At 40.8% G+C, this 26,173-nt stretch overlaps 1 protein-coding gene across 4 annotated transcripts in view; it reads right to left on the reverse strand.

Moving 5' to 3' along the window:
• The window catches only part of BGAL9 (beta galactosidase 9), a 150,973-nt gene that overhangs the window by 120,571 nt on the left and 4,229 nt on the right, over positions 1 to 26,173 (reverse strand). For all 4 annotated transcript variants that reach the window (XM_088978864.1, XM_088978863.1, XM_088978865.1 and 1 more), the window contains exons 6-8: positions 24,499 to 24,642; positions 24,203 to 24,291; positions 9,853 to 9,958 (exon numbers count right to left, since the gene is read on the reverse strand). In XM_088978864.1, the coding sequence (XP_088834990.1) occupies positions 9,853 to 9,958; positions 24,203 to 24,291; positions 24,499 to 24,642 (339 nt within the window). The remainder of the gene's footprint in view (positions 1 to 9,852; positions 9,959 to 24,202; positions 24,292 to 24,498; positions 24,643 to 26,173) is intronic.

A 26,173-nucleotide genomic window follows, 5' to 3' on the forward strand; every position in this document is an offset into this window, starting at 1 on the left:
ATATCTACCTCTTTGGTTGTGAACTCTAGGAAGCTATTTGGTGAAGTAGTAGTCTGTCCTACGTTGGTAGAGCTGGTATCGTTGCCCTTAAAATCTCCATTTGTTACATTTGGGTTGGCTACATAACCTGAATTGTAGTTCGGACCCTTGTTTGGCTTCTTGTCCTTCCAAAAAGCTGCTCATTTCAGGTGTGGATGGAGAATCCAACAAGTATCCTTAGTATGCCTCTCTCTCCCCCACAATGTGAACACTTCAAGTTCTTATCAGCCCCTTTTCCACCCTTAGAGCTGCTGGAAACAAGTGCAGACTGCTCACTAGGTTAAAGTGGAACACTAATTCCCATTTCTTTCCTCCTCACCTCCTCGATCCTGATCAAGTAAAACACATGATGCAGACTTGGAAGTTCATCTCTCCCTAAACTTTGAGCTCTAATGCTTTTGTATGAGTGGTCCAAACCAGCTAGAAATTTGAATATTATTCCTTTAATTTGCTTGCCATGCCTTTCTTTGTCATTAGTGTTGTCCCACTCAAGGACTAAATGGTGATCAAGTTCTTCCCATAAGCCTTCTAATGTAGCAAAATAAGTTCCTACAGCCATGTCCCCTTGAAACAAACTAAGGATGTCTTGATTCAGCCTGTAAATCCTAGCTATACTTTTCTTTCGACCATAATTGTTTACAATTTTTCCCAAATCTTGTGGGTTGTTGTATAATGCTGAACAGTCCTCACAATTTTGGGAACCATAGAAGTCATCAACCATGACATCAAAATTGCATTTTCCCTACACCAAGTCCTATAACTTGGTTCGTCTTCCTTGGGCTCCTTAATCTTCCCATCAATCTAGCCTTGTAGTCTATGACTCACTATGGACCATCTTGCTGAAACGGCTTTTATTCATCTAGCTTCACATTAATAATCTGTACTATAGGGTTTCCAAGGTGAATAACATTGTCAACAGTCCTAGATCCTCCAGAGGATACCTCACTAGTGCTGGAAGACATTATAAACTCACTCAAAACAATACTCTATTGCTAGTAATCAACTGCTTCACGAAGAGATTTCGTGGTAGTCAACTACTATGAGTATCCTATTCCTAGTAGCCGACTACTACCTAAACAAAACTCGAAATAGCAGCAAGTATAATAGGTCTAACAGAACTTCCCTTTACTCAAACTTCGCAACCAAGCTTGGTTGGACTGTAAACTAATCTCCTGGACTGATATACTGGCAGTCCAGTGGCTAGACCTGTTAGATGGGTCATTCTAGTAGTCCATACGACTACTCCATAGTTTCTTGCCCTACCTGGGCATACCAGCAACTATTCTGGGTTTCCTTGGAGTTTTTCCAAGGACAAACCTAAAAACTTCAGCCAACCACGATCAGCCGTAGAACTCCTTGTTAATCCAACAATAAAAGAGAAAACTTCAGAAAAGATGAGGTGAAGAAGATAGGCGAGCAGAACGAGATCAACTTAATGCTCTGATACCATGTTTGTATTCTGATTAATGAAGAAGAAGGAAAAGAAGAAGAAATAGAAATTTAGAATAGGGCGGTAGCACCTTACCCAGCCCTTCAAACCAATATTTATATTAGGGTAACATCAAAAAACATAAGATTACAACTTTACCCCCCATTAGTAATAAAATAAAGAAGCTCAGGCCTATTAGCACATAATAGCAAAATAGCCCAACAAGGAATAGGAAGGCATGAAATAATTGGGTCAAGGCCCACACTGTTAAGTCCCACAACAAAGGGAACCTGATTCTCAGGAACACATCATTACTAGGAGTAGTCGATCAAGACTACAGTCAGCCTTGAATTCCAAAAGATTTCGGATTGAGAAAAGTTGAAGAAAGAGGGAGAAGAAAGAAGAAGGAAGCAGAAGTACACAAGTGTTTTGAAAGGAGGGACAGATCGAATGAATCTGCCGCCGCCACTCTCTCAATATTTATAGGTTATGTTCACTAAATGTAGGAAAGGGCAGAATTGCCCTTAATGCTTACATGGCAAATAAAACAAATAATAAACTGAAATAACAAACTGTCTAAGATAACTACCAACTAACACTGACATAACTAACAAAGGTTACATGTGTTGTCATATGAACACAGTGGGGACCACAGCCATGGGGCCCACATCAGTGTTCTCTACACTAGGAAAGTGGCTCTGGAGGTTCCCATTGGAAAGAGATTGACACAAGATCATTGAAAGCATTCATGGCATGATGAACAATGGCTGGGATGCAAGGGTGGCCATTTCTTCAACCTCAAGTTCCCCTTGGAAAGAAACCCAAAAGGTATACCCAACCTTTATTAATTTTATCAAGTCTGATGTGGGGTGAGGGTTCTCTTTCGGGAAGACATTTAGCCAGCTGATGCTCCTCCTAGTTCCCTTTTAACGGGCCTTTGTTCAATGTCTGACCACAAGTACCAACCAATTTCGAGATTTGTCACTCTCTCTTCTCTGGGTGTAAGTTGGGATTTTGGCTTCAGAAGGGGGCTGAGAGATAGTGAGTGTGAGACCCTTATTCAGTTAAACTTTAGTTTGTTTTCTTAGAGGTGGGAGAAAAATTCCCAGCGAAAGAAATTTGGAGTAAACCCATACCAACTAAAGTTCAACCGTGTTGGGAGGTTTTTCTTGGAAAGGTGAACAACTATGATTTGCTTCAAAAAAGGAGGCCGAATAGATGTCTTTCCCCACATGTGTGCTTTCTTTGTTTTGCAAATGTTGAATCCTTACCCCACTTACTAATCTCTTGTCCCTTTTGAGTTGTTTATTTGGGAGTCTTTTTGTACTCTTTTAGGTTGCAGGTGGATAGCTCCTCAGGATGTAGGAAGTCTTTCCAGTCCAAATTTCCTAAGACTATCAACAAAAAAGAGGAAGAACAATGTGCAAAGTAGTTAGAGCTGTTGGGGTTGGTCCATTTGGGAGGAGAGGAATGCAAGAATATTTAATGAGAAGCTCAGGTCAAAGGAGGAGTTGGTGGAATTAATAAAAATTAAATTGGCTCAATGGATAAAAACCCTTGACATCTTCCAATGCTTTACAGTGACTGATATAATAAGGGCTTGGAATGAGGTGGCACACTCTTCCAAACAAAAGGAAAGAGAGATGATGGAATGAAAGTCACCAGTAAGGGATAAGATAAAGTTAAATTTTGATGGAAGTTCAATGGGAAACCTGAGGAGGGCAGGTATTGGTGGTGTGTTTAGAGACTCCTCAAGTAAAATGCTGGCTATGTACTCAGGACCTATAGGAGAAAGGGACCCTTTAAAGGCTGAATGGATGGTGTATTTAGGCTTAATGATATGCCTTAAGGGAGATAGATAGTTTGAAAGGGGACCTGAATGCTTCATTTATTTGGACACGAAGGGTGGCTAATAGGATGGCTGACACTTCAGCTAAGCAAGGGGTGTTAAGGCAGCAGTTATTCTGAGCTCTATTGTAAATTAGTTATATGGAAGTAGAAGTTCAGGACTGTTATCAGTCTTGAACCCTAATGGATTTCAGGATCGAAGATAAGAAGAAAAGTAAGAGGAAAGAAGAGGAAGACAGAGGAGAAGCAGTAGAACACAAGGGTTGAAAGGAGGAGCAGAAGCTTGAATATTCTGCCGCCGCCACTTTAATTAATATTTATAGGTTATGCTCATTACATGGAAAGGACAGATCTGCCCTTAATCTTTACATAACAAATAGAGCAAAAATAAGACTGAAATAAAAACAACTGAAACAACTAAATGACCAATAGCTAACCCTAGGCAGACTAGAACATCTTCTACCCTACGAACACAGTGAGACCATAGCTGTGGGGCCCACATCAGTGTTCTCTACACTCCCCCTCAAGTTGGGAATAAATGTTTATCATTCCCAACTTGGATAGATCTGCCTCTAGCTTCTTCCATGATACAGCTTAGGTGAGGATATCTGCCAGTTGCATATTGGAGGTGATGTATGGGAGACACACTTCTTGTGATGAGACCCTCTCTCGTACAAAGCGTCGATCAACTTCAATATGTTTAGTCCTGTCGTGCTGCACTGGGTTGTGTGCTATATTAATAGCCGCTTGATTATCACAATACAGCATCAGGGGCTTCTCATACTCAATACCTAATTCCTCAAGTAGTGATCTCAGCCAAAGAATTTCAGCTACTCCATTAGCCATTGACCTGTACTCAGCTTTAGCACTGGATCGGGAGACAACACTCTGTTTCTTACTCCACCAAGAATCCAGGTTACCTCCCACAAGAGCACAATATCCAGAGGTAGACCTTTTGTCATCAACACTCCCAGCCCAATCAGCATCCGTATAGACTTCCACCTTCATGTGGTCATTGTTCTTGAACAGTATACCTCCCGGGCATCTCTTCAAGTATGCTAGTATTCTTTCTACTGCTAGGTGTGTGGTTCTAGGAGAATGCATGTACTGACTGATAACACTAACGGCATAACTGATGTCTGGTCGGGTAAGGCATAGATATGGGAGCTTTCCCATTAACCGCCGGAACATAACTTTGTCTTCAAGCAGCTACCCACTCTCTGCACTAATCCCGTGGTTCTGTTCAATGGGTGTATCTGCAGGTTTCACACCTAACTTTCCAGTTTCAGTCAAGAGATCTAACACATATTTCCTCTGAGAGACAAAGATCCCCTGTTTAGATCTAGCAACCTCAATACCCAAAAAATACCGTAGTGTACCCAGATCTTTCACCTCGAACTCTTGATGAAGGAGTTGTTTGAGGGACTCAATCTCATGGTTGTCATTTCCTGTCACCACAATATCATCAACATAAACTGCAAGTAGTGTCAGTGACGACTCCACCCTCTTGATGAACAGTGTATGATCTGACTGGGCCTGTACATAACCGAACTTCCCAAGGGCTAGTCTGAATTTGTCAAACCAAGCTCTAGGTGACTGCTTCAAACCATACAATGCCTTATTGAGCCGGCAAACCTTCTTACCTGCCTCTGTATCATAGAATCCAGGAGGCAACTGCATGTAAACCTCTTCCTGCAAGTCCCCATTCAGGAAGGCATTCTTAACATCCATTTGGTACAAAGGCCAAGTGTAGCTTGCTGCAAGAGATAATAGAACCCAAATGGTGGTCATCTTGGCTACCGGGGCAAATGTCTCCAAGTAATCTATACCATAAGTCTGAGTGAACCCTTTTGCAACTAGCCAAGCTTTGTACCTCTCAATGGAACCATCCGCATTATGCTTCACAGTAAATACCCACCTGCATCCAACTGGTTTCTTTCCTTTGGGCAAATCAACTAGCTCCCAGGTATTATTTTTCAACAAGGCATCCATTTCAACTTGCATTGCACCTCTCCACTTCGGGACTGATAGGGCTTCTTGCACTGTTCTCGGAATAGGGACATCAGCAACGGAGGTGAGATAGGACCTGTAGGAGGGAGATAGGCGATCATAGGACAAAAACTGGGAGATGTAGTGGGTTGTAGATGTGGTGCAATGCCGTTTTCCTTTACGGAGGGCAATGGGAAGGTCAAGGTCATCTGCAGAGGGTGAGGTAGCAACAATGGAAGGTGTCTCTGTGGGCCCTGGGACTGTAATATCTGGACTTGGAGCCGTAGAAGAGATTGGAGCTGGCTGGGACTGCTGATGACCAGGATCAACCTGCCTGCATCGCCTATGATAGACTCTCAACTCCTGATCCCTTTGACCACCCTCGCTACTACAGCCCTCATCACCAACTGGAATAGGTAAGGGAACAGCCCAAAGGTATTAACCCTGTCCTCGCTGCACTCCCCCTGAAGAAAAGGACCCAAATCTCCACACTCACTACTCTCCCCCTGAGGAGAGACCCGAGATTAGTAGGGTGTCTCCTCAAAGAAAGTGACATCCATGGATACAAATTTCTTCCCTGAGACAGGATCATAACAACAATAACCCTTTTGAGTTTGTGCATAACCAAGAAAGATGCATTTGGAGGCTTTGGGTTGAAACTTGGAGTGATGGGGACCAAGAAGCTGAACAAAACAGGTACAACCAAATGTCTTGAGGGGAATAGTGAACAACTCCTCATTGGGGTATAGAAGGGAAAAAGGAGGTTTCATATCAAGAACCCGAGAAGAAATCCGATTAATAAGATATACCACCGTAAGGATAGCATCACCCCAGAAGCGAATAGGGACATTGGAGGTAAACATAATACTTCTAGCCACCTCCAAGATGTGCCTATTCTTCCTCTATGCAACCCCATTCTGCTGAGGTGTATGAGGGCACGTGCTCTGGTGGATAACCCCATGATTAAGGAGGTACGATGCCAATGGCTTAGCAAAGTATTCCTTTGCGTTATCAGATCTAAGCACTTTTATCCTAGCATCAAACTGGGTTAGGATCATTTGGTGGAAGTTTTGGGTCAAGGCAGGCACCTCATCTCGTGATCGCATAAGATAAACCCAAGAAAACCGGGTGTGGCCATCAACAAATAACAAAAAATACATGTACCCACCCATAGAAGAAATGTGATATGGCCCCCAAACATCAGTATGCACAATATAAAAGAACTAATACTCCTTTTACTACTCAATGAATAAGAGTTTCAACAATGTTTAGCAAACTCACAACTTTCACACTTCAACTAAGATGACTCAACAGACTCAAACAAAGTAGGAAATAGACTCTCCCCGAGCAGATAGATCCCATTCGTCTCACAGCCAGTCCCAATCACCTTCTTCGTCTTCAGGTCCTAAAAAACACATCGGTCAGGAAAGAAAGTTACTGAGCAATTCAAATGTTTGGTAATACTACTAACGGAAAGGAGGTTAGTATCCAGTTTAGGAACATGCAAGACAGAGGACAAGGATATAGTATCCGACAGTTTGATGTCACCCTTGCCAGAAATAGGGACAAGAGAGCCATCAGCTATAGATACTTTATCCCTACCAGAAGATAAGTGATAAGTAGTAAACAAAGAGGGCAAGCTAGTCATATGGTCGGATGCACCTGAATCTATTACCCAACACGGTTCAGTAGTACCTAGAGCGGAGGCATGGTAGGCTGAGGCTCGAGTACCTGTGTGTGCAAAGGCCGATGTGGCCGGAGCTGATGATGACTGCGGTAACTGAGCTGAACTGCCAACTTCCTTCTCCAATTGTATTAGAGCAGCCCAAACTGCAGCTAAGGTCTCTAATGGTGTGCCTCTCGTGCCAGATGAGGATGCTGAATTAGTAGTCATAGCCACATGAGCATTACCCCTTTTATTTCTCAACTTTGCCGGGACCAAATGTGGATGCAGCTTCCAACATGTTTCTTTTGTGTGTTTAGGTTTCTTACAATGCTCACACACCACATCCCTTTTATCTTCCTTCTTTCTGTCCCTCTCTGAATCACCCTCTGTTTTGGGTTTGACAGCTACCAAGGCAGGTGTAAGCGGCTGAGGTTGCATCATGATTTTCCTCCTGGTCTCTTCACTGTGCACTAAGGAGTATGCCTGAGAGAGAGTCACACTATCTCTGGTCAAAATTTGTTGCCTCACAATATCATATTCTGAATTCAGTCCTACCAGGAACTCAAACACTCTGTTTGTCTCGAGGTGCTTTCTATGTATCTGAGCATCTTTGGGACTCTCCCACTCAAGAGTCTCTAAGTGATCAATCTCATGCCACAGGGACTTCAAGGTAGAGAAGTAGACCAACACCGGTTTCTCTCCTTGTTTAAGGGCATTCACCTCACATTTCAACTCATATGCTCTGGCAACATTAAGGGGTTGGGAGTAAGCCTCTTTCATCACATTCCATATCTCCTTGGCTGTCTTTGCCCATAAGTAATTTTGGCTGATATGGGGCTGCATACAATTACAGAGCCATGTCATAACCAAGTAGTTTTCTTGGACCCACTTGGTATACATAGGGTCTCCCTTGGAAGGTTCAGCCACATCTCCCAAGAGATACCCTACTTTGACCCTTCCCCCGATAGCCATCATGGCTGATTGGGCCCATTCCAAATAGTTTGATCCATCAAACTTTACGGTTGTAATCTGAAAACCTGTCTCAGAACCACCACCATAATTGTTGTTCCCAAAACTGCCTTCTGCTTGATTCTTAAACTCCATTTCGGTCAAGAACCAGAAGTCATAAAAGTATGGTTACTACAGTCAAAACCAGCACTAGGACTCCCAACAACAGTCACAAAATCAGTATAGAACCAATCTGTACTCACGATAGATGTGCATGAAACATGTATAAGACTGATCTGAAATCAATAACCACACACAAGAGCAACAGTCCGAACTGTTTTCACCCCTTTAGAAGTGTTCGAAACCCCAAAAGAAAACTGAAAAACAGTTTGAAGAGCAATCTGATATGCTGAAGCCAATTTGAAGTTTTAATCAGTCCTAAGAGCCATACACTCCAGACAGTATCGTATGGATAAGGTTTGTATTAGGGTTAATATGAAACCCTAAAATTGATCAATGTTGAGGAGAACTATTTGGGTTTGCCGCAGGGATAAGATCACAAGGTTCGGCCTAATACTAGGGTTTGCCGCAGGGATAAGACAAAACCCTAGAGAATAGAGAGATAAAACCCTAGAATGGTTCGGCCACCCTTGCTAGATAGGTCCAACCTATCTTTTCTAATGTTACTTCTCTCAGAAAATAAAAGACTTACAATAGGATGCAGTTCGCTGCCTACCAAGGTTATCCAAACCCTAGCCTTCTCTGATTCTTCCTGATCACCAACTCGATGCAACTGTGGCACTTCTTCAAACAGCTGCTAATCCTCTGGAGATCTCCAAGAACCAGTCAACGAACTCTGCTTTCTCAGCTTCCAGCCTTAGATGGTTCTCATGTGGTCGGCTGGACTAGACTCACATGAGAAGCCCTAGCTCTGATACCAAGTAGAAGTTCAGGACTGTTATCAGTCATGAACCCTAATGGATTTCAGGATCGAAGATAAGAAGAAAAGTAAGAGGAAAGAAGAGGAAGAGGGAGGAGAAGCAGTAGAACACAAGGGTTGAAAGGAGGAGCAGAAGCTTGAATATTCTGCCGCCACCACTTTAATTAATATTTATAGGTTATGCTCATTACATGGAAATGACAGATCTGCCCTTAGTCTTTACATAACAAATAGAGCAAAAATAAGACTGAAATAAAAACAATTGAAACAACTAAATGACCAATAGCTAACCCTAGGCAGACTAGAACATCTTCTACCCTACGAACACAGTGGGACCGTAGCTGTGGGGCCCACATCAGTGTTCTCTACAATGGACATTGTTGTTTTCTGTATATTTGGGTGAATGGATACCCAATCTATTTTAACTTCTACCAGCCCATTAATAAAACTAATCCTTTTTGCTGATTAAAAAAAAAAAAACTACTCACAGCTTGCCTTGCCCTAGTAGGACATAACTGAACCTGTTCTGGGTTCCCTTGGACCTTCTCCAAAGGGAAAACCCTAGGAAGCAACAAGGTTTTAGAGCACCACAAGCAGAACTAGGGTTCCTTTAACAACCATAAGCAAAAATAAAGGAAACAAGGAAGATAAAACAGCAAGAGATCAAACTTTCGAACCAGTAGGAAAGGTAGTATTAATGCTCTCTGATGCCATGTTTACATTCAGGCTTGAAGAAATAAGAAGAGAGAAGAAGAGTTTGAAAGAAATGGGCAGCATACTTCCAACAGCCCCCCAGCAATCTTTCATATAAGGGCATTAAGGAAGAAATACAATGACAAATGTGCCCCTGATTAGTAAGCAGGAAGAAATGTAAAGTATACAAAATAATCCCAGGCACATTTATCCCAATAAGAAAGAAACAAAGATAACTAACATAAACATAAACATAAATGGGGCCAAAACCATAATGCTAGGCTACACGACATATTATACCATGTAATAGTTCTGGTAGCTTCCTCCACGTTCGAAAAAGCGAGCTACAGCAAATGCAATATCTTCAACAGGTCTATGAGGCACCCTTCCCCCCCAAGATGCATACCTTCAAAAAGGAAAAAGAATAAACAAACCAACAAAGGTTAAGGTTGGGCATATAAACTTCTAAATACATTTTCCATAGAAATCAAACAATTAATTTATCAATCAAGCTCAAAATGAATGATGTGCTGAAGAGAGAGAGAGAGAGAGGTTACTAGAAGTCATTTATCAGAAACCACACAACAGAAAGGGGAAAAATTGTATTTATCAACTAGAATGAATCAGTTAAGCTAAAATAACCAGAAAGTGTTGATTCTCAGTGTTTCGAATGCAGCAACAGTAACCTGAACCAGGAGAGAAGGAAGAAGAAGATGAAGAAGAAAAGAGAAAGAGAGAACAGGAGGGTTTAGTCAAAACTGATTCGTTCACTGTTCATTCGACCCCCTAATGTTTATTAGGATCTAATAACCTTTACAAAGACTAAACTGCCCTTACTTAAGTGTGGGCAGAGAATCTCTAATAAAACTGCCACACAAGCAAGGTACTTAACAAACATGAGATGACTAAACTACCCCTATTCGGCTCACTTTAACACTCCCCCTCAAGTTGGAGAATATATGTCATATAATCCCAGCTTGTTACATAGATAATTCACTTTCCCTGAGCTTAGAGCTTTTGTAAACAAATCATCCCATTGATCACTCAAGCCCACATGTTCTGTGTTTATCTCTCCAGCAAGGACCTTCTCCCTCACAAAGTGGCAATCAACCTCTATGTGCTTTGTTCTCTCATGAAATACAGGATTGGATGAGATATGGAGTGCAGCTTGGTTGTCACAATACAGTGTCATAGGTTTATCCATGTGAAACCCAATTTCTTGTAGAAGATTCCTCAACCACACTAACTCACAGGTAGTATGTGCCATGGCCCTATACTTAGCTTCAGCACTACTTCTAGCCACAACTATCTGCTTTTTACACTTCCATGTCACAAGATTTCCTCCAAGGAATGTGCAATAGCCTGTACTAGATCTTCTATCATTCACTGAGCCTGCCCAGTCTGCATCTGTATACCCCACTACTTCAATTTTCCTCCTGGTTTATACAATAGTCAACGGCCTGGAGCTCCTTTCAGATACCTTACAATTCTAAGAACTGCATCCCAGTGAAGTATTTGAGGGTTCTGCATGAATTGGCTCACCACACTAACTACAAAGGATATGTCAGGTCTCGTGATAGTCAGATAGTTCAGCTTCCCCACTAGTCGTCTATACCTTCCAAGATCTTGAAATACTTCTCCTGTATCACTGCTCAACTTAACATTTGGTTCCATGGGGGTCTAAGCCGGTTTTGCACCTAACAGTCATGTTTCTTCCAATAGATCAAGAACATATTTTCTTTGGCACAGATTTACACCTTGTTTTGACCTAGCAACTTCTATTCCCAAAAATACTTTAATGTTCCAAGATCTTTTGTTTGGAAATGATTTTGCAGAAATACCTTTAGTTTGCAAATCCCCAATTTATCACTGCTAGTAATGACAATATCATCCACATAGACCACTAATAGGATCTTCCCAGCTTCTGAGTCATAACTGAACACTGAGTGATCAACCTAGCATTTCTTCATTCCAAAACTCTTCACCACTTCACTGAACTTCCCGAACCAAGCACGCGGCGATTGTTTAAACCCATAAATTGCCTTCTTCAATCTGCATACCTTACCATCCTCCCCCTGAGCAACAAAACCAGGTGGTTGCTCCATATATACCTCCTCCACAAGATCACCATGGAGGAAGGCATTCTTTATATCAAGCTGAAACAGAGGCCAATCATACATAACTAACTGCCAGGGAAATTAGTACACGGATAGAACCAATCTTAGCCACCGGAGAGAATGTCTCCATGTAGTCCACTCCATACAATTGTGAGTAACCTTTAGCAACAAGTCTGGCCTTCAGACGCTCCACACTACCATCTGGCAAGTATTTCACAGTATACACCCATTTACAGCTGATAGCATGCTTACCAGGTGGGAGAGTAGTAAGTTCCCACGTTTGAGTATGTTGAAGAGCAGAAAGTTCCTCCTCCATTGCCCACCGCCACCCAGGTGAACTAAGAGCTTCTTGAACATTGTTAGGTATGGAAATAGAGGACAAAAGTGAAACAAACTGGCGATGTGAGGTAGAAAGACGAGATAATGAAACAAAATTGGAAATGGGATGGAGGGTAGAACTGCGTTTACCTTTCCGTAAGGCAATGGGTAGGTCAAGGTCTGAAGGTTCAACAATAGGAGCCATGATAGGATCCGCAGATGAGGTAGAAGCTGGAGGAGGGGCCGGTGTCGTTCGACGTGTATACACCTGCCGGATTGGTGGTCGTTTGGTGGTGATCTGCACTAGATGAGGTGATGAGTCTACAACAACAACATCTGGAACTGGATCACTGACAGGAAGAAGAAGAGGAAGTACGGGTGGAGACGAAGGTGCTTCAAGACTTGAGAAGAAGGGGACAGACTCAAAAAAGGTGACATAAGGGCAGACATAGCACTTCCAGGTAATGGGATTATAACACTTGTACCCTTTTTAAGTCCGTGAATAGCCAAGGAAGACACATTTAATTGAGCGTGCATCTAGCTTGTCTATTCCAGGACTCAGATTGTGGACAAAGCACACACAACCAAAGACGCGAGGAATTAATGGGAATGGAGATAAAGTGGGAAACAATATAGAGAAGGGGGACCGACCATGAAGGATGAAAGAGGGCATCTGATTAATGAGAAAACATGCAGTGAGTACAGCATCACTCCAAAACCATTTAGGAACATTCATGTGATGAAGAATAGACCAAGCAGTTTCAAGAAGTTGACGGTTCTTCCGTTCACCTACCCCATTTTGTTGAGGGGTGAATAATGCACATGAGGTCTGATGAATAATGCCATTTTCTAAATACTGTTGAAATGAAGTAAGAAAGTATTCACGACCATTATCTGAACGGAGAATTTTGATTGGAACACAAATTGTGTGTGTATTTCAGCATGGAATTTTTGAAAAATGGAAAACAATTCACTTCTTTCTTTCATTAAGTAAATCCATGTCATTCTTGAACAATCATTAATAAAGGAGACAAAATACTTGTACCCGCTATAAGACTATTTTGATTGGACCCCAAACATCTGAATGAACCAAAGAAAAAGGACTCAACATACGACTCTAAACTCTTGGACTGAAGAACACACGACGATGTTTCCCAAACTGACATGACTCACATTGCAAAACTGACAAATGACTCAATGACGGGACCAAATCTTAAGAGCCTTGAGAGATGGATGTCCCAGTCGGCAATGCCATTGTAGAGGAGTAAGTGAAGTCTGAAGAGCAATTGAAGATCCAACACCGTCAAGATAATACAATCCACCAGCTTCATGCCCCCCACCAATCTTCTTCCCCGTCTTGAGATCCTGAAAAACACAAGTGGAAGGAAAGAAGGTAACAGAACAGTTAAGAGCTTTGGCTATTTTACTAACGGACATAAGATTGAATGGAAACTTAGGTAAATATAAAACAGATGATAAGGGCACAGAAGCCATGTCAACATTACCAACACCACAGATGGAAGATGAGGGCACAGAAGCCATTCACTGCTGAAATCACTTTCCTTGATGAAGAAGACTGTGCCCAGCAGAGAGAAACGAGTTGTGATGTCTCAGACCTAGGGTGAACCAGTTCTCTCTATTAACTAACCAGAAACGAAGAAGAAGGTGTCACTCACACAGCTGAGATGCTTTACAAACTGAAGCAAGTCAGGAACCTCGCTCGATACCATGTTTCGAATGCAGCTACAGTAACCCAAACCAGGAGAGAAGGAAGAAGAAGATGAAGAAGAAGAAAAGAGAGAGAGAACAGGAGGGTTTAGTCAAAACTGATTTGTTCACTGTTCATTCGACCCCCTAATGTTTATTAGGTTCTAATAACCTTTACAAAGACTAAATTGCCCTTACTTAAGTGTGGGCAGAGAATCTCTAATAAAACTGCCACATAAGCAAGGTACTTAACAAATATGAGATGACTAAACTACCCCTATTCGGCTCACTTTAACACCCAGCAACAAAGTATATCAGAGATGACAGGAAACATTTGTTATTGTATTGGACATCAAAACAATTTTTTTCTCTAAAACGTATTTATGCATGCATGCTCAAATGCAATAAAAGAAAAAATTCACTTCTTTTTGTAAGTGAAACCTTTGGTGAGACATTCACCAATCCTGCTTTTGACAAGATTAGCATGCTCAAAGTTATGCAGTGATCAAAGAGGAGTAAATGATTTTTCTGGAAAGTCAAAGAAACCGAAGAGACTTTAAAATCCAGCAAGGTTGAAGGATATGTACATGATATTCAAGATTCTTTAGACTATTTCATCAATCTAGAGAAGGAAATTTTGAGTTGGACAATTTATGGGGGTTCTGGAGTGTCCACTTGATCTCCCATTTCTACCAGTAGGTATTGGAGGGTTCCCTACATCCATGTTTAGGATTCCAATCAACCAATCCTAGGATTACTTCTATCGACTGTAATGGTTTTACAACAACATTGTTGAAAAGCTGACATCCCATGCATCCCACAGGGGTGATTACAAGCAGGACGTAGTATAGATCCTCATTTTGATGCCAATGATTCCAGGGATGGATTACGTACCCAAATGACCAATGTAAAATTGGTCACATTGGTTGATTGAAGATATCTACCTCTTCAGTTGTAAATTTTGGGAAGCTACTTAGAGGAGTCGAGGTCTGTCCCAAGTTAGAAAAGCTAGTATTGTCACCCTTAGAAACACTATCTGCACACTCAAGCTGGCTATATGACCTGAATTGTTGTTAGGACCTTTGTTTGGCTTCTTGTCCTTTCTCAGTGCTACTGGTTTCAAGTGAGGATGAAGAATCCAGCACGTATCCTTAGTGTGTCTCTCTCCCTCACAATGTGAACACTTCAAATTCTTCTTACCCACCCTTAGAGTTGCTAAAAATTAGAGAAAATTGCTCAATATGCTGAAGAAAAACACCAATTCCCATTTCTTTCCTCCACGTCTCCTCATTCCTAATTAAGTAAAACACATGATGCGGGTCTAGAAGTTCATCTCTCCCTAAAATTTGTGCTCTAATGTTTTCATATGAGTGATCTGAACCAACCAGGAAATTGAATATTCCCCCTTCTTCAATTTGCTTGACATGTCTTTCTTTGTCTTTGGTGTTGTCCCATTTAAGGATTAAATGATGGTCAAGCTCCATAAGCCTTCTAGTGTAGCAAAGTAAGTTGCAACAGTCATGTCCCCTTGAGCCAAGCTTAAAATATCTTGATCCAGATGTAAATCCTTGCAATGTTTTTCCGTTGACCATAAGCAATATACAACTTTTCCCAAATCTAATGGGTTAGTATAGTGCTGAACAGTCCTTACGGTTTTAGGAGTCACAGAAGTCATCACCCATGACATCACAGTTGCAATTTCTATACACCATGTCCTATAACCCAGTTCCTCTCCCTCGGACTCATTAATCTTCCCATCAATGTATTATGTATCCTTGCAATTCATGACTTTTGGACAATCTTGCTGAAATGACCAATCCCTATAATTGTATTCATCTAATTTCACATAGTAATTTGTACCATTGGGTTTCCAAGATGAATAACACTGTCCACAGTCCTGGAATCTCCAGATGAAACTTCACTTTGTATTAGAAGACATCTTGAACTCACACAAATTGATATTCAGCAAGTAAAACAGATCAAACAGCACCTCCCTTTGCTTGAGCTCTAAAAACAACCTTTCTTAGAGTACACGCGAATCTCCTAGACTGTCATCTTTTTGCAGTCCAGCAGCTAGACCCGAGAAATAGGTCTAGTAGTCCACACAACTACTCCATAGCTTCTTGCCCTACCAAGGTTGGGCCTCCTTGGAGGTTCTTCCAAGGAAAAAAAACCTAGAAACAGTCTCAGCTAACCACAACCAGCACAAGGTTTCCTTCTTGTTGCTCCAACAAAAAAAAAAGCTTGAAAAAAGAAAAGAGAGAATGCAAGAGTGGGCAAGCAGAACAAGAGTAAATTATTGCTATGATACCATGTTTGTATTCAGATTCATGAAGTGTAGGAAACTGTGGACCCCACATTAAGTGTATTCGTGTGACACCCAGACATGTACTTAGATTCAAATTGATTAGGATCAACTTTCCTAGTAGGATTAGTTTTATTCTATCTTATCTAGGATTAGTTTATTTTAATCTTATCTTTTATTGCCATGTAAGCATTAAATTTCTTTTATAATTAGGAAACTATGTACATAAATTAAGGAGTGGGGCGGCTGTTTTAAACACACCAACCACTCTCTTCTTTCTAATACCTCTCCACGAGTTCTCCCTCTTCATCTCTCTTCTTTTTCTTCTCATCTTCTCTCTTCCTTTCTTTATTTTCTGTTCAAAACCTAAGAGATATTTGTAGTCTTGTACAACTACTTTGTATCAGAGCAAGATCCAAGGTTTCTCATGTGGTTTTGATCCAGCCGACCACATGAGAATTGCCTAGGGCTGGAAAAATAGAAAGATCAGTTCTTCGGCTGATTCTTGGAGGTTATCTACAGCAGCAGCCCAAAGATTGGATCAATCCTTGATAACCAGGAAGAATCAGAGAAGGATAAGAGGATCAAGATCAATTCTTGATCAAGACTGGAGGCGGCTATCAGAATTTCAGAGGAATTTTGGTTCGATATCAGAATTTCAGAGGAATTTTGGTTCGAGATCAGCCTTCAAGACTGGAAGAGACAATCAGAATTTCAGAAGTTCTTTCCCTGGTGAGATTTCAATCTCTCTTAAGATCGGCAACAAGAATAACTTGATCTAAGAGGTACGGTCAGAAATTTTTCTCCTTTCTATATTTTCTTTTGGGGTTTAAGAGAAAAACCCTCGAGATTCAGGACTGTTATTATTTCAGGGAGGTAATCAGATTTGTCTCCCTCGTTTTTTAAGTTATTCTTTACTCCCTAGAAGACCCAGTAGAGATGTTTCAGCAGGACTGTTACAGCTGAATCAGTTTTTTTTTTTACTGTTATCAGTCTCAACACCCAGTAGGCCGACTGTCACAGTAATTAGAGAGGTTTCTTTTACTGAATCAGAATTCTTCATCTAGTCCTACTACTAGTTACAGACCAGTAGGCCGACTAGTACAGTAAGTGCCCTTTAATTAACTTCTAAGAATGGAGTTTAAGGGCCAAGGAGAGGGTGTTTTTTGGGCTGGTTCAGGTGGCATGACTGAAAACACCTTCCAGATTACAACTGTAAAGTTTGATGGTTCAAACTACCTAGAGTGGGCCCAATCAGACATGATGGCCATTGGGGGGAAGAGGAAAGCCGAACTATTTGTTGGGAGATGTGAAGGAACCAACTAAGGAGGATTCCACTTATGCTAAGTGGATTAAAGAAAATTATTTGGTGATGACATGACTGTGCAACTCCATGCAGCCACACATCAGCCGAAATTACTTATGGGCAAAAACAGCTAAATAAATATGGGATGTTGTGAAAGAAACCTACTCTCAGCCCCTTAATGTTGCTAGGGCTTATGAGCTAAAGTGTGAGGTTAAAAATCTCAGACAATGAGAGAAACAAGTATCTGTTTTTTTTCAACCCTAAAATCTACGTGACATGAGATTGACCACCTTGAGACAATTGAATGGGAGAGTTAGAAAGATACACAGACTTACAAAAAACAAGTTGAAACTAACAGAGTATTTGAGTTCCTGGTTGGCCTAAATTCTGAGTATGATATTGTAAGACAGCGGCTATTAACAAGAGAAAGTGTGACTCTATATCAAGCTTATTCCCTAGTGCACAGTGAAGAAACTAGGAGAAAGGCTATGTTACAGCAGCAACCTTTCGAATCTGCCTTGACAGCAGTTAAACCCAAGCCCGGGGGAGAAAAGGTAAGGGATATGAAAAAAGAGGCTAAAAAGGGCCTAATCTGTGAACATTGCAAGAAATATAAACACACTAAAGACACTTGTTGGAAGCTACATCCACATCTAGATCCAGCAAAACTCATAAACAAAAAGGGGAATACCAATATGGCTGCCAACACTGATAGTACAGCCTCAACGGCCTCGAGAGTCACTCCTCTAGACACCCTAGCTACTGTCGAACTGCTCTGACACAATTGGAAAGTGAAGTCGGTAACTCAGTATCATCTCCTTAGCCATCATCAGCTCCTTCAACCTCATCCTTTGCTCAATCAGGTAATCGGGCCTCAGCTTATCATGCTTCAGGTCCAAGTAAAACAAAACATTCATGTATAATAGATTCAAGAGCATCTGACCATATGACTGGCTTGCCATCACTTTTCTCTACCTATCATTTATCCTCTGGTAAAGGCAAAGTATCCATTGCTGATGGATCCCTTGTTCCTATTTCTAGCAAAGGAGACATCAAGTTGTCTGATGCAATTTCCCTATCCTCTGTCCCGCAAGTTCCTAAGCTTAATACTAGCTTGCTCTCAGTTAGTAGCATTACAAAAAAACTGAATTGTTCAATAACTTTTTTTCCTGACCAATGTATTTTTCAGAATCTGGAAACAAGGAAGGTGATTGGGACTGGCCGTGAAACAAATGGAATCTACCGACTTGGAGGAAGTGCTCATCAGGAGGATAGTGACACTAAGAAATCTTTTGTTTCTCAATCCGTTGATCAGGTGATGCTTTGGCATAATAGGATGGGCCATTTATCCTTTCAGGCTTTGAAAAGTTTGTTTCCTAGTATATTTGAATTTGTTCAGGTGACAAGTTTGAAATGTGAAAGTTGTGAGCTTGCAAAATATTGCAGGACTACCTATCCATTAAGTAATAACAGAAACAATATTCCTTTTGAAATTGTGCATACTAATGTTTGGGGACCCTATTATACCACTACCATGGGGGGGGTGGGGGTGGGGGTGGGGGGGGTATAGATATTTCCTATTATTTGTTGATGATTATACTCGGTTTTCTTGGGTTTACCTTATGCGTTCTCGAGATGAGGTTTCAGCATTAACCCGAATCTTTCATCAAATGATTTTAACCCAATTTGGGGTCAAAATTAAAATTTTTAGATCCAACAATGCAAAATAATATTTTTCAAACCCATTAGCCTCCTACATGCTTGATCATGGGATTATACATCAGAGTACCTACCCACATACACCACAGCATAATGGGGTTGCTGAAAGAAAGAATAGGCACATATTGGAGGTAGCCAGAGGTATTATGTTTACCTCAAATGTACCTGTACGTTTCTGGGGGATGCCATTCTTACAGTAGTTTATCTTATCAATCAAATTCCCTCACGGGTTGTTGACATGAAAACTCCATTCACCCTTTTATACCCTGATAAAGAATTGTTTTCCATTCCCCTCAAAACCTTTGGGTGCACTTGCTTCCTTCAAATCCTTGGCCCTCATCATTCCAAATTTGTCCTAAGGCCTCCAAATGCATTTTCCTTGGTTATGCCCAAACTCAAAAGGGATATTGTTGTTATGAACCAACTTCTGGAAAAAGATTTCTCTCAATGGATGTCACCTTCTTTGAGGATAAACCCTATTATCCAAGGGTTTCTCCTCAGGGGGAGATAGTGAAGCCAGGAGTAGCTCGTCGGAAGTTCCTTTTCCAATCCCATTAAGTGAAGAAGGATGTATCAAAAGTGCAAGGATGTGAGAGTCTATCACAGACGATGGAGACGGGTCGATTTTGGACATCAGCAGTGCAGGTCAGTCCTAGCCACCTCTGCAGATCCAGATCCCGGTACCATAGTAGCCCCAGTTCCTTCTGCATATTCATATCCAGGTACCATAATAGCCCTAGTTCCTTCTACAAATCCAGGTCTAGGTACCACAGATACTACAGATGAGAGACATCCAACCATAGAGCCTTCACCTTCATTCAGTGACCTTGATCTCCCTATAGCAATTCGTAAAGGAAAACGTCGTTGCACCACATCTCATTGCATTTCTCAGTTCCTATCCTATGATCATTTGTCTCCCTCCTACAAGTCTTTTCTCGCATCCATTGTTGATATTCCCATTCCCAAAACAATACAGGAAGCATAGGAAGTACTAGAATAGAAAGATGCGATAAAAGTAGAAATAGATGCCCTCATCAGAAAAATATAATGTTGATGGTTCTATTGAAAGGTATAAAGCCCGATTAGTTGCAAAAGGATTTACTCAGACATAAGGTATTGAGTACTTAGAAACTTTTGCACCAGCAGCAAAGATGACCACCATTAGAGTACTATTATCTCTTGAAGCTAGTTACTCTTGGCCATTGTATCAGATAGATGTTAAAAATGCCTTTCTCAATGGAGACTTGCAGCAAGAAGTTTACATACAGCTTCCTCCAGGATTTTATGGTACGGAGACAGGAAATGCTTGTCGGTTGAACAAAGCTCTATATGGACTAAAACAGTCCCCCAGAGCATGGTTTGACAGATTCAGATGAGCCCTTGATAGGTTCGGATATGTGCAGGCTCAGTTAGATCACACCTTGTTTATTAAGAGTGTGGGTTCCTCCGCAACCTTGCTTGCCGTGTATGTGGACAACATTGTAATAACCGGGAGTGATACTAGTGAGATTGAGTCTCTTAAGCAACTCCTTCATCAAGAGTTTGAGGTAAAAGATCTGGGGGGAACTACGATACTTCTTGGGCATTGAGGTAGCTAGATCCAAGCATGGGATTTTTGTCTCTCAACGAAAGTATGTTCTTGATCTACTAGAATAAACAGGAAAGTTGGGAGTTAAGCCTGCAGAAACACCTATTGAACAGAACCACAAGATTAGTGCAGAGGGTGGAGAGCCCATTGAAGATAAAACTATGTTTCAACGGTTAGTTGGAAATCTTCTCTATCTTTGCCTCACATGACCTGACATTAGTTATGTAGTCAGTGTAGTTAGTCAGTATATGCACTCTCCTAGAACTACTCACCTTCTTGCGAAAGGATATCAGAGACATTTTTTTCAAGAAAAATGTCCACATGAAAATAGAAGTATGCATAGATGCTGATTGGGCTGGGTGTGTTGATGACCAAAGATCTACTTCGGTATATTGTGCCTTTGTAGGAGGTTATCTGGTCTCCTAGAAGAGTAAGAAACAAAGTGTTGTTTCACGTTCAAGTGTTGAAGCTGAATATAGGTCCATGGCAAATGGTGTGGCTGAGATTCTATGGTTGATATCATTACTTAAGGAATTGATTATTGTTTATGAAAAACCCCTAATGTTGTACTGTGATAATTAGGCTGCCATCAATATAACCCATAATCCAGTACAGCACGACAGAACTAAGCATATCGAAATGGACCGGCATTTTATCAGAGAAAGGGTTACATCTCAAGAAGTATGCCCTCCCTACATCACCTCCAGCATGTAGCTTGCAGACCTACTCACCAAGGTTGTTTCAAAAAAGAAGTTAGAAGATCTATGCAAGTTGGAAATGACAAATATCTACTACCCAACTTGAGGGGGAGTGTAGGAAACTGTGGACCCCACATTAAGTGTATTCGTGTGACACCCATAAAATTGATATTTATATTAGGGTTACAATAGTATATGAGATGACCATCTTACCCCCCATTAAGGTCCATGCCCATAAACCACTTAATAACATTACAACATAACAAAACAAGGTATGACATAACATAAATGTGTTAGACAGTTTTGTATGCCCTTAGCTTCAATCAAAATTGATGTACTTTATGAGTTTATTGTAAATGAATAAAAGTGCATATTTGATTCATGTTCCCTTGGTATGTTTCTGTGTATTACCCTTAAACTGGACACTTATTGAGACTCGTGTTAGTTTTGAATGCTCACAACCAGTGGGTCGGTCTGGGGAGACCTATCCTGACAAGGCTGACACTGTGGTGCCACCAAGTCGATTGGGGTGGCTTGTCTCAACTACCGGGGTGAGACCCTAGGCACATACAGTGTGGGATTAATTGAATCTTTGAACTGGACCAGATTTCCAGCATTGCCCTGGACCTTGGAGATTGATGGGCAAAACTGGAAAGTTACACCCGACCCCTAAACTCGATTATGATACTACACTAGGTATCGGATCGGGCTGTATTTGATGTACCAATCAGTGAGATCCTTAGCGGGGGTCAAAACCTGGGTATGTTGGGACAATCTGAGAATTCATCTGAGTGGGTGATCATAGTGACAGGATCAGCCCCTTTGTCGGACAAAGGTAATGATCGGGGATGCACTCTCACTGTTGGAAACCAAGACTGTCGGCAGCCGATTTCAACCGTTGAAATTTGTTTTTGCAAAATATATTTTATATGAGATATAAAAGTATATATATTATGGTTTATAAAATGTTTGCAAAAGGGTTTTAATTCCCGGGATCCATATAAGTGGAGAGTGCAACACTGTTCCTTGCAGCCGAGGGAGAGGTCCTCTCTTGTCGGGCAGTGTATGATCATTATGGGCTGAGAGGTTAAGTGTAAGACCATTAAGGATAATACCTGATGGGCTAATCTTGCATCTGCCCACAGTCCCTGGGTGTTACAAGGTGGCTTGGCTCAGGGACCACTTAGGGTAATTGTTGGGCCCATAGAGCCCATTTGATGGGTTTCAGGGGGTGCACTGTCTTTAACGGTGTATTCGACCAGGCCTTGTAACAAAGGCTGGGCCAAACCCATGTGGCTGATGTGTAGATCAATGCTTGGGTCCCACGCCATACAAGGAAGCCCAACTGGGCAGCAGTTTGGAAGGTTAAGTGAGCACATAAGCTTAATGGGCCTAAAGCCCATTTCGAACTGGGCTATTAATTTAGTTAATTAAAGGGGCAAATTCTGAGATGGATTAGCAGTTAGGATAGGGTCTTAATCCTATCCACTCAGAGAGTCCAGATCTGAATCACATTCAGATCTAGAAACCTCCTAATAAGATTAGGATAAAGCTAATCTAATATGCAGATAAGATAAGGGTTTATCCTTATCATTAGAAGAGAAGGCTGATCCAAATATGATTTGGATAAGCACCTCCTAATGGGATTAGGAGCTGATCTTTTCAAGTTAACAAAAAGGGAGGGGGCGACAGCCTTGAGAGAGACCAAGAAACACATCAGATCCTCTTTAGTGCTGAAATCAAGAAGAGAGAATTCTGCACCCTGCGAATACTCTCTTGCCGCCTCCCTACTCTTGCCGCCCTGTTTGCCAGTTCGATCTCCAGCTGTGGGAGAAGTCAAGATTGGATCTTGACATCAATTCTTTGAGAAAGGATTGAAAAGGGAGCTGTGCTCACGTTCCATCCTGTTGTTTCTTGCGAAAGACAGAGTTCTTGGGGAAGAACACTGTTGATTTTGCTCCATCCTGCACTGCGCCATCTTCAGTGGGAGCAGTCTTTGGATCCTTCCTTGGGCGTGAACACCTTCGTTGGGAGATATTGCTTCTCCGTATCAGGTATCATTCTCTCCCATTCCTTTTGGTTCAGATCTGGTTCAGTTTAAAGGTTCAAGATTTATCCTTGAAAATATGATTTTCTAAATAGGGAATGTGATTCCCAGTTGAAGGGAGAGAAAAATTTTTGAAATTCGCCCCTTATTCCGCAATCTTTGGGCGTCCATGTGATGGATCTCTCAACCCTTCAAAATGGGCCAAAGTCCATACTGTTAAGTCCCACAACAGCTTCTTCAGTGCAAATTATGCTATTTAAAATCCTATTTGCAAGAACTAATGTTTAAAGTATTTGACAGGTCATTGTTTTTGTTTATTTTAAAAGTTAGTATACCATTACTGATTTACAAATAACAAAAAGGGAAATTCAGTACTTTATCCTTTATAGACCATAACAGGAGTGTAAAACATGAAAGAATCCAAAAAATATATATATGAAATTTTAAAAAGGCACAAGGCACACCAGGCATGCACCTTTTAAAAGGGGCTATGCCTAGGTTCAAGCAAGGCACATAGCCTAAAATGCGCCCCACCTGTGTGCCTAGGTGCAGCTTTTAAAAAACAGGATGGACCTATGATCTTCAAACTAGAATGGAAAAGATATTAAGCTCCATTTATAGAAGCAAAAGAGACCCCTTCCAACTGGACATCACTCCCATCGATGATTTTTTTTATCAGACATGAGAGATAAACTACAGGCTAGAGAAACTCTTGCAAAGGAAAATGATGGATTGAAAAATAAAAATATCAGAAGCACAACAGTGAAACAGACAACTTCACAACAGTGAAACCAGGGAAAGAAGTACTGAAGTGAACTGCAACATAATACAAGGCATCAGCATACCATCCATTCCAATCCTCTGTCCATAGCACTGGTTTCTTATAAGAATTTGGCTTGAAACCATCACAATAGAATCCATTACATGCATCTATCTGCAAAAAGGAATAAATGTGGCAGAAGAATGAGTATCCAAAACTTTGACTAATAAAGAAATCAACCAGCAAAATAAACCACATCTTCTTTTTCTTTCTCTTATTTTTTAGTTTTCTTATTATCTAAGTTTCTACTTATTTAAACTATTTCTAAATCTTCCGTTACAACTAAAAACAATCACCAAAGGAAAGATAAAAAGGAATTACAATATTTTCAGGAGCATCAGTTTGCTTGCACATAACCCAAGGAACGCCAGCACCAAGCCCAATAGCCATGCTTGCAGCCCATTTAACATAATCTTTTCCTCTCTGGCCATATGAACTTTCAATATTTCCATATTCATTCTCAATCTGTTGAATTTGTTTCCAGTTAGTAAAAATTAATAAAATATTACTTCACAAGACACAGGGACCACTATGAAAATGTATAAATCATAACCCCTTTTATCCACAATTAATAATCCAACTTTAATTGACAGAAAATTAAGAAGTATTGAAGTACTGAAAGTGATGTAATTTAATCATGAGAACATGTAATCAGACAAAACCTCAACAAAAAAGAAACAACCATAGATGTCCAAAAATATCAACATTTCCAAAAAGTTATTTTAATAAATCCTGAGAAAGTTTCTAACTTAATTCATGCATATGTGCAACAAAGGAAAATGTATTCAGGGTTTACTGAATAACATGAAAAATTCAAGATTGCATAAAATTGACATATCAATACAGCACAGAAAAAGAAATTTGTGATACATTAGTGTCGAGGCCTTAAAGTTGCTGGATTGAGAACAGTAATCAAGCTACTCCTAATCACAGATTAAAATTTTGTCCCTTTCTAGGTTATTCATCTAAGCCCACTCATACAGGTGGGATGGAATAGTTTAGGGCCCATTTGAGAGGGCTGAAGCTTTGTTTGAGCTGCTTTGGAGAAGCCATTAAAAGAAGCTTTAGAGGGAAGCCCTGTTTCTGGATGAAAGACAGCTATTTCGGGCTTTCTGAGGTTTTTGCCAAACATAACTTACGGACTGTCTGGGCAGTGCCCACCTCATAAAGCTAGAAGGCACTACCTAAAATCCCTCCCAAAGAGGCACTTAATTAAGAAAATAGCCCTGCAATAGAGCCCACTTAAATAATGAGTATCAGTCCCTAAATTGGTTCGAGAAAGATGTGCCCCAATCACAATTTATTAAATCTATAATTAATAGACATGGGCCTAAAGTAAAGCACATTTAAGTGGGCAAAAGGCCCTAAAGAGGGTGGGTCCATGATAGTTAAGAGAGGTCTATCTAGACATTTAAAAGTCCAGCCTCATCTCTGTTTTTTTTTTTTTTGATAACTGAGGAAGAGCATTTGTATTAATATTCAAATAATAGGGAGGGTGAGCTTCACTCCAAGCTGTACAAGGATTTGTATACAGTATGATTAATTACAAAAAGTCAACTACTGTAATTTGAATTAAAAACGAGATGCACCTAGTTGTCCTTTGCTTGACTAAAATAAATACCCCTAGATTCCTTCAAAATAGAAGCTCACTGATAGAAGGTTCTTTGAGCTTTTGCCTTGATGCCCTCCACAGAGCTAGTCTGCCCCTCAGAAATAATCTTATCTCTCTCCCTCCACACAGTCCAGCAAATGGCAAAATGGAGGAATCATCCACAAGATATTTATCATGCTTTAAGCATAAAGCATGATAACTAAACCTCACAACACTAACCCTCAAGTTGAGCATAGATATCTATCATGCTCAGCTTGCCCAACAGTTCATGTAATCTTGTCTTTGGCAATCCTTCGGTGAGAACATTAGCTAGCTATTTTCCAAAAAGCAACTAGGGAATACATAAGTCTCTTGAGATAATCCTTTCCCGAACAAAATGTCTAT

The sequence above is a fragment of the Nelumbo lutea genome, chromosome 3 (genome assembly GCF_056320005.1).
Source record: "Nelumbo lutea isolate HS-2025 chromosome 3, American lotus-T2T, whole genome shotgun sequence".
In the NCBI taxonomy this organism is placed as follows: Eukaryota; Viridiplantae; Streptophyta; class Magnoliopsida; order Proteales; family Nelumbonaceae; genus Nelumbo; species Nelumbo lutea.